Source organism: Callionymus lyra, chromosome 16, assembly GCF_982586985.1.
Source record: "Callionymus lyra chromosome 16, fCalLyr1.hap1.1, whole genome shotgun sequence".
NCBI lineage: Eukaryota > Metazoa > Chordata > Actinopteri > Syngnathiformes > Callionymidae > Callionymus > Callionymus lyra.
Genome location: NC_141833.1, coordinates 16,276,005 through 16,291,708, shown reverse-complemented (window position 1 = coordinate 16,291,708; position 15,704 = coordinate 16,276,005). Strand labels below are relative to the sequence as shown.

The following is a 15,704-nucleotide window of genomic DNA, read 5'->3' as shown; positions in this document are numbered from 1 at the left end:
TTAGTTGTTTTTTTTAACAAATTGTCATGATAACCCCAATAAATAAAAGATACATTTAAACTCGACACCCTAAATTAATTAAAAAATACATTTTAACAAGTCAAACTCAACGCTCATTTCAAAATAAAAGCTTGTAGTTTGTGAGGAGAGAATCCCTGAGCGAGTCCTCGAGGTCACGTGACCGTCGCGGCGGCTGAACACATTAATTATTAGCCGTTATCTATGCTAATGCTAACAGTTTTCCCGCTATCTGGACTTTTTCCTCCGGAGTCGACACTTTTGTGTTGCTGAACTCGCAGCCCTCACCTGTGTGTGTGTGTATATGTGTGTGTGTGTGTGTGTGTGTGTGTGTTTCCGTGTGTGTCTCTGTATGAGTCTACGAGTGTGTGTCGTTAGCATTTTGCCACATTGCGGCGTCAAAGATAGCAGTTGTGCTAACGAGCCGAGGATCGATATCAGAGTTTGTCCGGCGACGATAACAAACCGCGGGTTCGATTCCGGGAGAAGGATGAGACACCAGAGCATTGCTCACCGGCGACCAGGTGAAGAATCTCACCCCTGACCAGCTGAATGTAACCGAGGTGTTCCCGGTCCAGAGTTAACAGGTCATTTCATGGTTCAGTCACTGCTGAGGTCATCTGGCTCCGAGGGGTCACGAGACATTCTCAGGCCAGAGGAGCGTCCTCTTACTCTTGGACTATTGTGTACAAACACCAAAGAGTGTGATTCCAAATTATTTTGTGTTTATTGTGCGTCTGAATTTAATTTCCGTGGTTACTTTTATAATTGTGTCTTTTTTTTGGCTCATTTGTGTGCGTATTTATAGAAGTGTGTGTATGTTCTACTTTGCTTGTGTGTGTCTAATTTCTCTCCTGTGAACGTTTTGTTTTTGTGTATTTGTGTTAGCAAATGAATGTGTTTGTGTGTCCATTTGGTATGTTTTGAGTGCATTTGTTTCCACAAGTGTGTGACTGGAAGTGTGTTTGCTTAAACTCTAGCACGTTTGGGTATGTTTTTCATTCGTCTGAGTGTGTGTGTGTGTGTGTTGATCTAAGCTGTGTGTGTGTGTGTGTGTCTGCGTGTGTGTTGTCAGTATTTCACGCCAAAATGTTACACAACAAATCAACGGAATTAAATGACAGGAATCTCCCAAAAACAAGTTGAAACATCGCTCGTACATCCAGGTGCCGGTCGTGGACAAACAACGCACACGTTGGTACACAGACTCACACACACACTCGCTGGAGAGCAACACTGGCACAAAACACACCTTCAGGCCTCAGCTTCTGCTTTCAATTACCAGTCAGACCGAAGGGAAATCAAAACTCTGACACAGCGAGAGCAGAGGAAGTCAGGCAGTGCCAGAGGCGATCACAGCCACACACACACAGAGACACACACACACAGAGACACACACACACACACGACAGGTCGAGCTGCACCGTGAATGTAAAAACACGACAGACGAAAAAAAGTTTGGAAGTTTCTTTCTCTCAACTGTGTGTGTGTGTGTGTGTGTGTGTGTGTGTGTGTGTGTCACTGAACCGCTCTGACCCACGACTCTGACTCTACAGTCTGACCGAGGGAGGTCTCAGAGGACCAGCGTGTGCTCCACGGGTCAGAGGTTTGTTTTGTTAAGAAAAAACTCAAAAGAACGATTCAGTTGAATCGCACGACGAGACTTTACGCCGAGTCGACGACTTCCTCCTTCGCTCAAAAACATCGTCAAGTTCATCGGATTTAAACTCATTCTAAGGACTTGATAGGATGTTTTAACACAACTACACAACTACACAGCATCATATAGTAAGTAAGTAAATCAGTGTCACAAAATTTATTTAACATTTAAAATTCAAAAAAATATTGATTCTTTTTTTAGCATTGCAATTTTTTTGACCATTTAATTCAATAATTGATTGAATAATTAATTCATGATTGAATATTTTTTAAATTTATTTATTTATTTTTTACACGTAGAGTTTGATATTATAATTACAATAATTCAAAAATAAATATTCTAAATAATCTTTTCATTTGTAGTATTTTAAATTCAATATTAAAATGTTGCTATACTAGTCTCACCAGACTATACCAGTAGAGCACCGAGCTACTTGATCGAACTCTCAGCCAATCATGCGACGCACACGGGGTCATGTGGTCACGAAGAAGCACTGGTGCATCATGGGAAGATTCCAAGGCAAACGTTATTGTCCGACGGCACTATTATAGCAACTACTTTATATTGTATTTAAAAGACTTTTAATCGATTTTTTTAATTATTTGAATAAAAATATCAAACTCTATGTGTACTTTATTTAAATATTCAATTTAAAAAAAAATAAAAAATACATTTTAAATATCTTTAAATATAGAACAGATTGAATTCAATGTATTTTTAAAAAAAAAACAACATTTTTTATTTAAAAATGTAAAAAGTTGAATTAAACGTTCAATATGCTGATGATACACTTCCATACATCGATGCTACATTTCGTCATTAACGACTCGCGGTGACTCACGTCGGTCCTCCTGCCCACTCGTCTGGCCACGATGAGCTGGATCGTCCCTCGCTTGTTCCCCTCCGTGGACATGGACTTCCTCAGGGTCTCCATGGCCTCGTGGTTGGTCTTCCCCAGCAGAGACTCTCCGTTCACGGCCACCAGCTGATCGTTGACCCGTAGCCTCCCGTCCTGTTCCCGCGCCAGAGGGGAGACGGAACCCGTGTCAACAAAAAACCTCCTGATCATGAGTCACAACAGTGACGACGCGCCGACCTTGCAGGCGGCGCCTCCGTTGATGATGGACTTGACGAAGATGCCGAGGTCGGCGTGGTTCTCCTTGGACCGGTTCCCCTTCACGCTGACCCCCAGGCCCGCCGACCCTGAGTCGCTGAGCGGGATCTCGAAGGTCAGGAACTCTCGCGTGCCATCGGGGGTCATGACCAGCTCGTCCTCCTCCAGCTTCTGCCACAAAAAAAAAGGGAGCCGAGGTCAGCAGCAGCACAGACACTGTGGTGTGTGTGTGACGCAGCTGGTCATAATGTTTTTGTTGTGCAACGCAAACCACAGAGAAAGAAAGAATGTTTTGTTTCTTTTCTAAGAGTTTGGAAAACATTGATTGACAAATATATTGCAATATTTTTTATTTCACAATACTGTATCAATATTCAACAGCACTTCAAACTATTCTTATTGTAAATGTATATTTCAATAAAGTGTGAATCAAATAAAACACTTATTTCCGGTAACATTAAAACATTCACTGCGTTTGTTCATATTTGTGTTGCAATTAAAAGTCCGGCCACTAGATGGCAGCAGTGATTACGTCCTCCGCAAATAAAAAGGAGGAATGAAATCCAGCGAGATTCCAGCTATGACTGAGGATGAGAGGATACAGACGACGCCATCAGGTTTGGACATATTTTGGTTTTAAAACAAATGAAAGCAGTTACTACTGAGGACGAGAGGATACAGACGACGCCATCAGCTTTTAAAGCTGATGTTTGGACATATTACTTACTTACTTATATTTTGGTTTTAAAACAAATGAAAGCAGTTACTACTGAGGACGAGAGGATACAGACGACGCCATCAGCTTATAAAGCTGATGTTTGGACATATTTTGGTTTTAAAACAAATGAAAGCAGTTACTACTGAGGACGAGAGGATACAGACGACGCCATCAGCTTGGACATATTTTGGTTTGAAAACAAATGAAAGCAGTTACAACTTCTTCAAGAGTCATGTGGTCTGTAAATACTACAACACTAGAGTCAAGTACTCGACAATACTACAAACATATCCTCCTTACTACAGTATCGCGATATATCGTATCGTTGTCACCGTATCGTGATACGTATCGTATCGCCAGACTCTTGACACAATCTTTAACTACATTTATTCCACATTTTCTTCCCACCATCCATTTCCTCCCCTTTATTTCTCACCTGTCTCACCCACCCCTCCTCTCTTCACCTCCCTCTAGTCACCCCTCTTGTCTTCCCCTCTTCATCCCCCTCTCCCCTCACATTCTCTCCCTCCTCCCTCACAATAAGACCTTTTCTGCGCCGCTCGTTATTTGACAGCTGTCGCCTGAATGCACGTGCGCGCTCTCGGCTGTAATTACGTGCACGCTGATGAATTCAATCAGGGGTCTCGGTGTCGGGCGTCATTAGCTGCTTTGTTTCCGGAGGGGTGGGAGTGTGGAGACGGGGGAGAAGGGGGAGAAGGGGGAGAAGGGGGGAGGAAACATCAGTTGTTGCTCTGCAGGAGAAGGAGCTGCAGCAAAGACTCCTGGGAAATGTCCAACATTTAGAAGAACAACAGCAATTTAATTATTCCGGAGCCCACGGAGAGACTCGGAATTGAATTAGAAGATAATTAAAAAAAGAATAACTTCCTTTTCCTGCCGCACGGACGGACGGATGGGAGGGAGGAGGGAGGGGGGGCGAGGATCGAGTCCGACCTCATGGTTCTCACTTTCACGGCAAGGACGCCGTTTCAACGTGACTCCGGGGTCGATCAGTTTACACAAGACCGAGGACCACGTTACTTTATACTCTAGGAGAGATAGTCGTCTTAGTGCCTGGGTCACATGACCTGGGTCACATGACCTGCCGCGCGACCACCACACTATAAAATCACATACAATTAATTTGATAATGTTTTAATTGACAAAATATATAAAACTTATTAGTTTATGCAAATCTCCAGATGCAACGTTTTTTTAAAATTTGTTTTAATATATATTTATTTACTTTGATAAATCAATTATTTTAAAAGTATAATGTTATAGATTTGTATATTTGAGTGTGTAATTTATGCATATTTCTAACCATAGTTTTACAAAACAAGTAAATTACAAAACAAATCGTATATTTACATGAAAATGACTATAATAATTACAATATATTTTTATTTAGAATCCATGTTATGTCACACAGACTAACATAAACACATTTATTAAATTAAATTAAATCTACATTTTAATTTACATTTTGTCAATTATTTTGTGGTCAATTATTCTCCAAGACATTTTTAAAACCCTTATATTAGTTTATACAAATGTTGAGATACAAATATATATATATTTAAATGTGTTTATAAAAGCCTCTTCTTATTTCGCTATTAAATTATCTTTACTTATTAATTATAATCTTCTGTTGTGTGATTCAGAGCAGATTTCTTTCTATATGTTGATTAATTCACGATAAATATTCTGATAAAAAGAACTACGATAATAATAATAATGTGATGATGTGACAATTAGAATGATTTAGTAAGTGTTGCTAAATATAATATTTATATTTCTACATAGACATCCTTGTTCAACTTCCATCTGAACTTTTATCTCTGGTTCTGACTTCAGTCAAAAAGTATCAAAACACTTCAATCACTCCGACGCGGGAATGTTCCCTGAGAGAAGTGAAGTAACATTGTTGTGTTGCAGACTCTCAGATGGAGGTAATTCGGCTGTAATCTCAGATGGATGCTGATGACGGCGCCTCCATCAGGAGAGCTGCATCGTTACACCGGAGAACCGGAGCGTTGATGGACGACGTCTGCAGTCGTGTTACTGCGGGCGAGACGGATGCGGTCGACGGCCGAGCCCGGTGTTCGCGTTATGGACCCCATTACAGGCCCGACAGCGGCGGCACCGAGGACGGATGGTACCGCGGGTCCAGGTGCCGCTCGACCCGAGTGGAAGAGTTTAAAACAAGAAAGTGTTTGCGACTCGGGCAGATAATGAAAAAAGCTGCTGAACCCCAATTTCTATTTCCTGTAACAGATTTGGAACTTTTTATTTCCACTATAAAAGTACAAAAACTTTAAATTGGGGAAAATTATTAAATAATAAATAATGAATAGGAACCTTTTTTTTCTTATGATTTGAACCATTATTTGATAAATTCAAATTAAATAAAGACTCTTGAGAATAATCCAAGTCACAATAAAAACATATTTTTTCCAATCATTGAATTATTATTTTTTTTTTTAATATTTTCAATTACACAAACAGTGATATTAAGTAGTAATATTAATTAATAATTAATATAGTGAATTATAATGACTCCCTTTTTTTGTTCTAAATTCAATATTAATTTAATATAAAAATTATGTTACTATTATATCTATAGTTTTATATCGAATTTAAAAGGCTATTATTTAAAATATATTTAATAAAATGTTTGTTTTTTACACAAATTAAAAATATATATAATTATTTCTGAATTTCTTTAACAATTATTTAATTTAAAAAGTTAGTCAACTTTTTAATAAAGAAAATATTGAGTTAAATTATTTGTTTTTCTAATTAAATTCTTGAAAAAAATAACAACAATTCAATTTAAAAAAAAGAAGATTAAATCTTGTGATTGCACCGATATACTTCATAGTAACAATAAACAAAATAATAATATTAAAACGGCGAACATTAAAAATCGTTTTGAATAGGAAAAAAAAAAAAGACTAAAATGTTAAATTAATTCTCTGAGTGTTCGTGTCTCTGGAGTCTCTCGTGATTCATCACTTAAGATGATTTTTGTTTCCTCGTCAACAAATCAATACATGCATTACCTCACACACGTCTGACCGTCCACTCAGCGGCGCGTCCACGCTTCGACCATGACAACATCTATCAACTCCATTAAGGCTGCTGGGAAAGGGCGAGGACTTTTGGGAGGAAAAAAACCGTAGCGAGTGGCGCTTTGTCGGCAGAACGCTCGCAACGATTTAAAAGTTTTCCGAGGAGTTTTCGAAAAAGTGGTGAAGACGCGGTCAGCGGTTCGACCTGTCAATCATCTGTAACTGAACTACTATGGAACACGGAACATGGGAAAATAAATAATATAAAATAACAAGAGTGTCATGTGTGGATGAAGGGTGAGATGTGAACAGGTGTTGGGGTGTAGCTCACCGTCTCTCGGGGGTTCTGTGTTTGGGGTTCTGCGTTCTGCTGGAGGACAGTAAAAAAAAGAAATGATCACGACAACCTCAAAGTGCTAACATGCTACTCTAAGTAACTAACAAAGCATCAATGCTAAGCTAGCTAAGGTGCTACTCTCACACAGCTGCAAATGATACGCTAACTTAGGTGCTACAATGACACAATACACTACAATGACTGCAATACACAGCTGCTAGCGACACTGACATAGCTGCAATGCTATGCTAACAAAGAATAAAGTTTATCCATCTATGCTTTATGAACACAGTTGCAATGCTTTGCCAAAATGGCTGCTAGTGAGACTGATATAGCTGCAATACTATGCTAACTTAGGTGCTACACTAACACAGGTGCAACGCTACGCAAAGCTAAGTAATACAGTGACACAGCTGCAACCCTAGACCACAACAGCTGCACTAACATGCTAACGTAGGTGCTACACTAACACAACTGCAAATGCTACGCTAACGTAGGTATGACACTAACGTAGCTGAAATAATATGGTAACATGGCTGCTATCGACACTGATATAGCTGAAAGGCTACGCTAACGTAGGTGCTACACTAACACAGCTGCAGTGCTGTGCTAACATAGGTGCTACACTAACACAGCAGCAGGGCTGTGGCAACATAGGTGCTATGCTAAAACAGGTATGATACTATGCTAACATAGCTGCTAGCGACAATAACATAGTTGCTAGCGACACTAACATAGCTGCAATGCTGTGCTAACATAGGTGCTACACTATCACAGCAGCAGTGCTGTGCTAACTGCTACTAAAACAGGTACGATGCTATGCTAACATAGCTGCTAGCGACACTAACTTCGCTGCAATGCTGTGCTAACATAGGTGCTACACTAACACAGCAGCAGTGCTGTGCTAACTGCTACTAAAACAGGTACGATGCTATGCTAACATAGTTGCCAGCGACACTAACTTAGCTGCAATGCTACGCTAACATAGCTGCATTCTACAAGTCGATGATCTCATGCTAACGAGTCAATACTGCAGACTCCGACCTGCAGTATTGACTCGTCAGCCACTTCCTCGCCTGCGGTGACAGCTCGCCGACGGCCTCGTCTTCGCCGCTCGCTGTGATAATTGTCACTAATCAAGCGGCGGCTGACAAACTCGCCGCTCTGACGCCCCCGGAGACCCGACGCTGCCGGCGTGCCACAAATAAATTCACTCTGGCGTCCCAGAGTCATGGAAGTCTGTCTCTCCGAGTGGATCGAGTCACCGCGAGTATGACCGAGTGTTAGGGACTTCCTGTGACATCATCAACTACAGTGGCGTGGAAACATCGCAGAACAACTTCAAAATCTGCCGAGTCATGTTTTCGGAGAAGTTAAGAATGTTTCATGAGCGGCTCGTCGACTTATTGATATTCAGACGGTGCTCACTGAGGACTCAGTCTGTTTGTTCTCCACATCCATCAATCTGCTATCTCAGGAGAGCAGGAGACCAGACAAGATGAGGAGGAGGTGAGGATGATAGAGAGGAGGAGGTGAGGACGATGAAGAAGAGGAGGTGAGGATGATGAAGAAGAAGAGGTGAGGATGATAGAGAGGAGGAGGTGAGGATGATAGAGAGGAGGAGGTGAGGATGATGAAGAAGAAGAGGTGAGGATGATAGAGAGGAGGAGGTGAGGATGATAGAGAGGAGGAGGTGAGGATGATAGAGAGGAGGAGGTGAGGACGATGAAGAAGAGGTGAGGATGATAGAGAGGAGGAGGTGAGGACGATGAAGAAGGATGGTGAGGATGATGAAGAAGAAGAGGTGAGGATGATGAAGAAGAGGAGGTGAGGATGATGAAGAAGAGGAGGTGAGGATGATGAAGAAGAGGAGGTGAGGATGATGAAGAAGAAGAGGTGAGGATGATAGAGAGGAGGAGGTGAGGATGATGAAGAAGAAGAGGTGAGGATGATAGAGAGGAGGAGGTGAGGATGATAGAGAGGAGGAGGTGAGGACGATGAAGAAGAGGAGGTGAGGATGATGAAGAAGAAGAGGTGAGGATGATAGAGAGGAGGAGGTGAGGATGATAGAGAGGAGGAGGTGAGGATGATGAAGAAGAAGAGGTGAGGATGATAGAGAGGAGGAGGTGAGGATGATGAAGAAGAAGAGGTGAGGATGATAGAGAGGAGGAGGTGAGGATGATAGAGAGGAGGAGGTGAGGATGATGAAGAAGAAGAGGTGAGGATGATAGAGAGGAGGAGGTAAGGATGATGAAGAAGAAGAGGTGAGGATGATAGAGAGGAGGAGGTGAGGATGATAGAGAGGAGGAGGTGAGGACGATGAAGAAGAGGGGAGGATGATGGAGAGGAGGAGGTGAGGATGATGAAGAAGGATGGTGAGGATGATGAAGAAGAAGAGGTGAGGATGATGAAGAAAAGGAGGTGAGGATGATGAAGAAGAGGAGGTGAGGATGATGAAGAAGAGGAGGTGAGGATGATGAAGAAGAAGAGGTGAGGATGATAGAGAGGAGGAGGTGAGGATGATGAAGAAGAAGAGGTGAGGATGATAGAGAGGAGGAGGTGAGGATGATAGAGAGGAGGAGGTGAGGATGATGAATAAGAAGAGGTGAGGATGATAGAGAGGAGGAGGTGAGGATGATAGAGAGGAGGAGGTGAGGATGATGAATAAGAAGAGGTGAGGATGATAGAGAGGAGGAGGTGAGGATGATAGAGAGGAGGAGGTGAGGATGATGAAGAAGAAGAGGTGAGGATGATGAAGAAGAAGAGGTGAGGATGATAGAGAAGAGGAGGTGAGGATGATAGAGAAGAGGAGATGAGGACGATGAAGAAGAGGAGATGAGGATGATGAAGAAGAGGAGGTGAGGATGATAGAGAAGAGGAGGTGAGGATGATGAAGAAGAGGAGGTGAGGATGATGAAGAAGAGGAGGTGAGGATGATGAAGAGGAGGTGAGAATGATGAAGAGGAGGTGAGGGTGATGAAGAGGTGAGGATGATGAAGAAGTGGAGGTGAAGATGAAGAAGAGAAGGTGAGGATGATGATGAAGAGGAGGTGAGGATGATGAAGAGGAGGTGAGGATGATGATGAAGAGGAGGTGAGGATGATGAAGAAGAAGAGGAGGTTAGGATGAGCAAGAAGAGGAGGTAAGGATGATGAAGAAGAGGAGGAGGTGAGGAAGAGGAGCATGAACTCACCTCTCGGGTGAGGAAAGTCTCCTCCTGTCTCAGCACCAGCAGCACAACAGCGCCCCCCATGGGCGTGGCCCGCAGCAGCGACACCACCTCCTCCTGCGTCCGCCCGTTCAGGTCCACGTTGTTCACCTGCGTCAGAGTGTGTTCGTCAGCCTTGACTGACAGCTCTCCGTGACGCCCGTCGAGTCGTCTCACCTCCAGCAGCCTGTCTCCTGCCTTCAGGCGGCCATCTTGGATGGCGGCCCCTCGCGGCAGGATGTTCTTCACGTAGATGGGGGCGGAGCCTCCGAGCGGGACGTCCCGGGACGTGATGCTGAAGCCGAGACCCTCCGGACCCTTCTTCAGCGGGATGTTGAGCCTCCGGCCCACCTTCTTGGTGAACCCGGCGGTGGGAGTCGGACCCCTCTGGGGCGAGTGGTTCTGCCCGGTGGGGGGTTTGGCGGCCGACACCGCCGGGTGAGGCAGTGGATGGTAGACCTCGCTCCCCTCCTGGTGATGGTGCGACCCGTGTCTGGAGATCCTCGGCTCCGCCCCGGACACCACGCTCCCGGACAAGGACTCGGGACTGAAGCGGCCCGACAGCTCCGGGTTCTTGTCCGGCTGGGAGATCTGCTCGTAGTGGGCCTTCAGGGTCGACGGGACCACGTGGAACATGATGACCGGAGAACGCATGGCCTGACGGAACATGTTCTGGGCTCTGAGGGGAAGAAACCAGGGTTAAAGGTGAACTCGTTCGCACAACACGTGCATCAGAAGACTGAAGCGTAACATTTTCTTGTATAATCTATTAAAAAACATATATATTCAAAGGATAAAAGTTGTTTTCATGAATAATTTAATTGAAAAATGTCTATTTTCTGAGGTTTTTATAAATTTGAATTTAAGAATTAGAATATTTTCACATTTTTACACATACAGTTTGATATTATGATTCATATAATTCACAAATATATTCATTAACTTCAATATGTTTTGATTTGTAGCCTTTTAAATTCAATATAAAAATGTTGCTATAATAAGTACATGATTAAACTTTCAGCCAATCATGCGACGCACAGATGATCACATGATGTGATTTAAATGGCTACGAAATTAAAATATAATGAATCTAGAGAAATAGTTTTTTAATTATTGGAATTAAAATATCAAACTACAGGTTTAAAAATGCATTAATTAGAAGAATATTGGAACTTTTTTAATTCAATTATTTAATAAAAATCTACCTTTCAATATATAAATGATTGAATGATTGTTTTTTTTAAATTAACCTTTAGATAAAGAAACTTTTAAATCAAATTATTCTGAAAAAATACAAGTAAATGCTTAAAAAATATATACAATTTCAATATTTTAAATTTCGCAATTCAATATTTTGATGTCAGCGATAATTTCTAGACACGTCTGATTAAATGAATGAATGAAAGTAAAATAATCTCGTCAGAACAGATGAACAAAGAGTAAAGAAATGACAATAAGAAAGAAAACGACACAGAAAACCAAAAAAAGATGGAAAAAAGAATCTAAGTAAAATAAAAAACTCAAATATATGTTATTAGATTTGAAGATAAAACCAAGGACTCTCATCACTGGTGTCAGCAGCACCTGTTGCTGTCGCTCAGGTCTGTAGGACTCCTGAGGCCAGCTGGATGAAATGCTAAATATCTGCTGTCAGACTTTATGATGAGATTCCAGACTCCTGTTCCCAGCCAGCGACGTTCCCAAGAGGACCCCCCTCCCCCCCCCCCATGATCCCTAAAGCCCAGCGACACTCGAGACAGAATTCCAGCAACGATGAAAGGAGATAAGGTCTGAGGGAACAGCGCCCCCTGTGGTCTTACTGTTCGAAGCGGATGTTCCTCAGGTCGCCGTTGTTGATGCGAACGATGCAGTCGTTTTCCTGGAAGAGTCCTTGTTGCTGCGCTTTCCCGCCGTGTTCCAGACGCTTGACCAGCAAGCCCAGAGTCCTGCGGGGGTCAAGAGGTCAAGCAGGTGAGCTCCCTCCACCTGTACGGCTCATTTGAGGAAGTTCTAGCAACAAATAAAGTTTTTATTTCGGGCCATTATATTTGACTTTTGTTCCAAATATTGATTTGTATTAGTTTTATTCATGATCTGCCGCCTCAGTCAAGTGGATGCAAGATTTAAAACTTTAATTCATTTAATATTTTGCTAACAAAAAACAAATTACTTCTCTTTTATACATTTAGAATTTTTACATTTTTTTACATCTTAAATGTAACATTCCAATCCTATTTTTGTTTACCACAACGAATCCTTTAAATTATTTATAAATATATGTTTCCTTTATTTCGCTCGCGTCATGAAAGGTTGAATTAAACGGTTGATTTTTTTTTCATTTTATTGAAATGTTGTTTTATTAGCATTTCATATTCGTCATTTTAATTTCTATATCTCAAGGATGGATATGTTTTTTTTTTAATTATTGAATTATTATTTTATTTGTATATTTAAAGGTTTAATTATTAAGTTCTTGAAAATTAGAATAAAAAACTGTTAAACAGATTATTATTATTTTTTTTTTTACACATACAGTTTGATATAATGATTTTAATAATTAAAAAACTAAATTTATCAATTCAAAATACTTAATTTTACAGCTTTCTGAATTCAATATAGAATGTTATCATCGAGCCACCAGACCAGACCAACAGAGCACCGAGCTACTCGATCCTCAGCCGATCCTGGTGCAACGATCAAGTGTCAACATTAGAAACGTTTAATGTTTCCAATATTTTCGTCTGCAGACGCTCGACTCTCTCGTCTTTGTGGAGGACGAGCTGAAGTTCCGTCGGAGATAATCTGGACCAGGGGAGCGTCTCTCTGCGGATGCGGCAGCGGCTCCTGCTGCCTTGTAATCCGGCGTGACCGAGCGGATTACGTCTGTGAGCGCGGCGGCGGAGGAGAGTCGCTGGCGCGTCCTGAAAGGCGGCGAGGGGATCAGAGCGCCAGGAAGTCGTCGTGATCTCGCCGGTCACAGCGAGATCCAGATTATCGCGACTCGGGCCTGAATGCGGTTCATTCATCGGGGCCGGGATTAGACGTGTCGAGGAGCACAAGGAGACGTTTGAGGGTCGTGGAGGAGCAGAACCTGGAGGAGCTGATCCTCATCACGGACTCATGTAGCTTCTCAACTGACCTTCTTTTCTTCTGTTCTTTTGAGTTTTCGTTCCGTTTATTTTCCACGATTTGATTCACCTTCGTCTCCACAAGGAAAATCCTCAAGAACCCTGAAGACCTGGTCTACAGGTCGAGAATCAGGGCCTTGGACTCGGAGGAGCTGATCCTCATCACTGACTGTAGACTCAACTTCTTCTTTTCTTCTGTTCTTTCTTTTATTTATCTTCTGTCACATCTTCTCTCAGAGTTTTCGTACTTATTGTCGTTTATTTTCCATGATTTGATTCACAAAGAAAACCTTGTCTTCAGGTCGATGACCAAAGCGAGAATCAGGGCCTCAGACTCGGAGGAGCTGATCCTCATCACTGACTGTAGACTCAACTTCTTCTTTTCTTCTGTTCTGTCTTTTATTTATCTTCTGTCACATCTTCTCTCAGAGTTTTCGTACTTATTGTCGTTTATTTTCCATGATTTGATTCACAAAGAAAACCTTGTCTTCAGGTCGAGGACCAAAGCGAGAATCAGGGCCTCAGACTCGGAGGAGCTGATCCTCATCACTGACTGTAGACTCAACTTCTTTTCTTCTGTTCTTTCTTTTATTTATCTTCTGTCACATCTTCTCTCAGAGTTTTCGTACTTATTGTCGTTTATTTTCCATGATTTGATTCACAAAGAAAACCTTGTCTTCAGGTCGATGACCAAAGCGAGAATCAGGGCCTCAGACTCGGAGGAGCTGATCCTCATCACTGACTGTAGACCCAACTGACCTTCTTTTCTTCTGTTCTTTCTTTTATTTATCTTCTGTCACATCTTCTCTCAGAGTTTTCGTACTTCTTTTCGTTTATTTTCTATGATTTGATTCACAAAGAAAACCTTGTCTTCAGGTCGAGGACCAAAGCGAGAATCAGGGCCTCAGACTCGGAGGAGCTGATCCTCATCACTGACTGTAGACTCAACTGACCTTCTTTTCTTCTGTTCTTTCATTTATCTTCTGTCACATCTTCTCTCAGAGTTTTCGTACTTCTTTTCGTTTATTTTCCACGATTTCATTCACCTTCGTCTCCACAAGAAAAACCCTCAGGAACCCTGAAGACCTGGTCTACAGGTCGAGAATCAGGGCCTCGGACTCGGAGGAGCTGATCCTCATCACTGACTGTAGACTCAACTGACCTTCTTTTCTTCTGTTCTTTCTTTTATTTATCTTCTGTCACTTCTTCTCTCAGAGTTTTCGTACTTCTTTTCGTTAATTTTCCACGATTTGATTCACCTTCGTCTTCACGAGGAAAACCCTCGAGAACCCTGAAGACCTGGTCTACAGGTCGAGAATCAGGGCCTCAGACTCGGAGGTGCCGATCCTCATCTTGACCGGGAAGTCGTTGAGAGTTTGTCCGAGCGGAGTTCTGGGCCCGGGTCCAGGAGGAACACGAGCCGTGACGGACGGCGATAAAGAAGTCCATCAGAGACGAGCTCTTAGGTTGATGAGGTTCGATGGACTGGACCGGAGCTGCTGATCCGGTTTCTGAGAAGAACTTTTTTTAAAGTTTCACTTTAATTAACTGACGGACGTCTGCGGCGCCGGAGCGAGTCGAAGGAAAACAATTGATTCGCTTTCAAATGGCAAACTCTCATATATTATGTAAAGTTATTTACATTTAATTTGTAAATTAATTATTTAATGTTTTCTAAATTTCCCAAAACAACAAACACATCTATTATTAATTTCTTTATGTTAATTTTACCTCATAATGGATCAAGGCTTCCTTTTTATTTGCATCCACATTTTTATTTTATTTATTATTTTCTCAACTAATCTTGTTCAATTAATTTCTACATATTTAATGATTTTTATTTGTTGAATTACGATAATTCTCTGTAAAGCACATTGAATAATTATGTTTTTGATTTGATTTCTATACAAATAAATCTAAATAAATATATAACATATACTTTAGGTCCAGATAAATGTAGTTCCTCAAACACACAAAAGCAATGATAAATAATAATAATAAACGTGATAAAACGACAATAATAATGAGTGAAAAACGAACATAATTACAAAAAGACATGATTTAAAAGGTGATTATGAGTCGATTTGTTAACGTCGATACAAAAAAACGACGATAAAGTCACAATTAAAGTCATAAAAATAAAAAGTATAATAATATTGTGTATTTAAATATGAATAAATAGGTAAGAAAAGTTCTGAAAAAGTCTGATTTAAAAAAAATCTGTGAAAGTTCTGGTCATGAAATCACTTTCTAGAAAGTCAAACCTTTTAAAGTTGAAAACTAACCACGAGGAGCGGAGATGAAACGAACCAACATAAAAGTCAAAATATTGACATCAAAGTCGGAACAAGTTTAAATATTAAAAAGAGAAAGAACGTGTTGACAACAAAAATTTAACATCAAACCTTTGAGGCCGATGCGAGTGTGTGTGTGTGTGTGCGAGTGTG

At 41.4% G+C, this 15,704-nt stretch overlaps 1 protein-coding gene across 5 annotated transcripts in view; it reads right to left on the bottom strand.

Annotated features, from left to right (window-relative positions):
• The window catches only part of pard3ab (par-3 family cell polarity regulator alpha, b), a 121,801-nt gene that overhangs the window by 49,366 nt on the left and 56,731 nt on the right, over positions 1-15,704 (bottom strand). For 4 of the 5 annotated variants that reach the window (XM_087811119.1, XM_087811120.1, XM_087811121.1 and 1 more), the window contains exons 8-13: positions 11,950-12,075; positions 10,307-10,808; positions 10,115-10,240; positions 6,916-6,954; positions 2,775-2,963; positions 2,520-2,690 (exon numbers count right to left, since the gene is read on the bottom strand). In XM_087811119.1, the coding sequence (XP_087667245.1) occupies positions 2,520-2,690; positions 2,775-2,963; positions 6,916-6,954; positions 10,115-10,240; positions 10,307-10,808; positions 11,950-12,075 (1,153 nt within the window). The remainder of the gene's footprint in view (positions 1-2,519; positions 2,691-2,774; positions 2,964-6,915; positions 6,955-10,114; positions 10,241-10,306; positions 10,809-11,949; positions 12,076-15,704) is intronic. The other variant, XM_087811123.1, reaches the window with a different exon arrangement.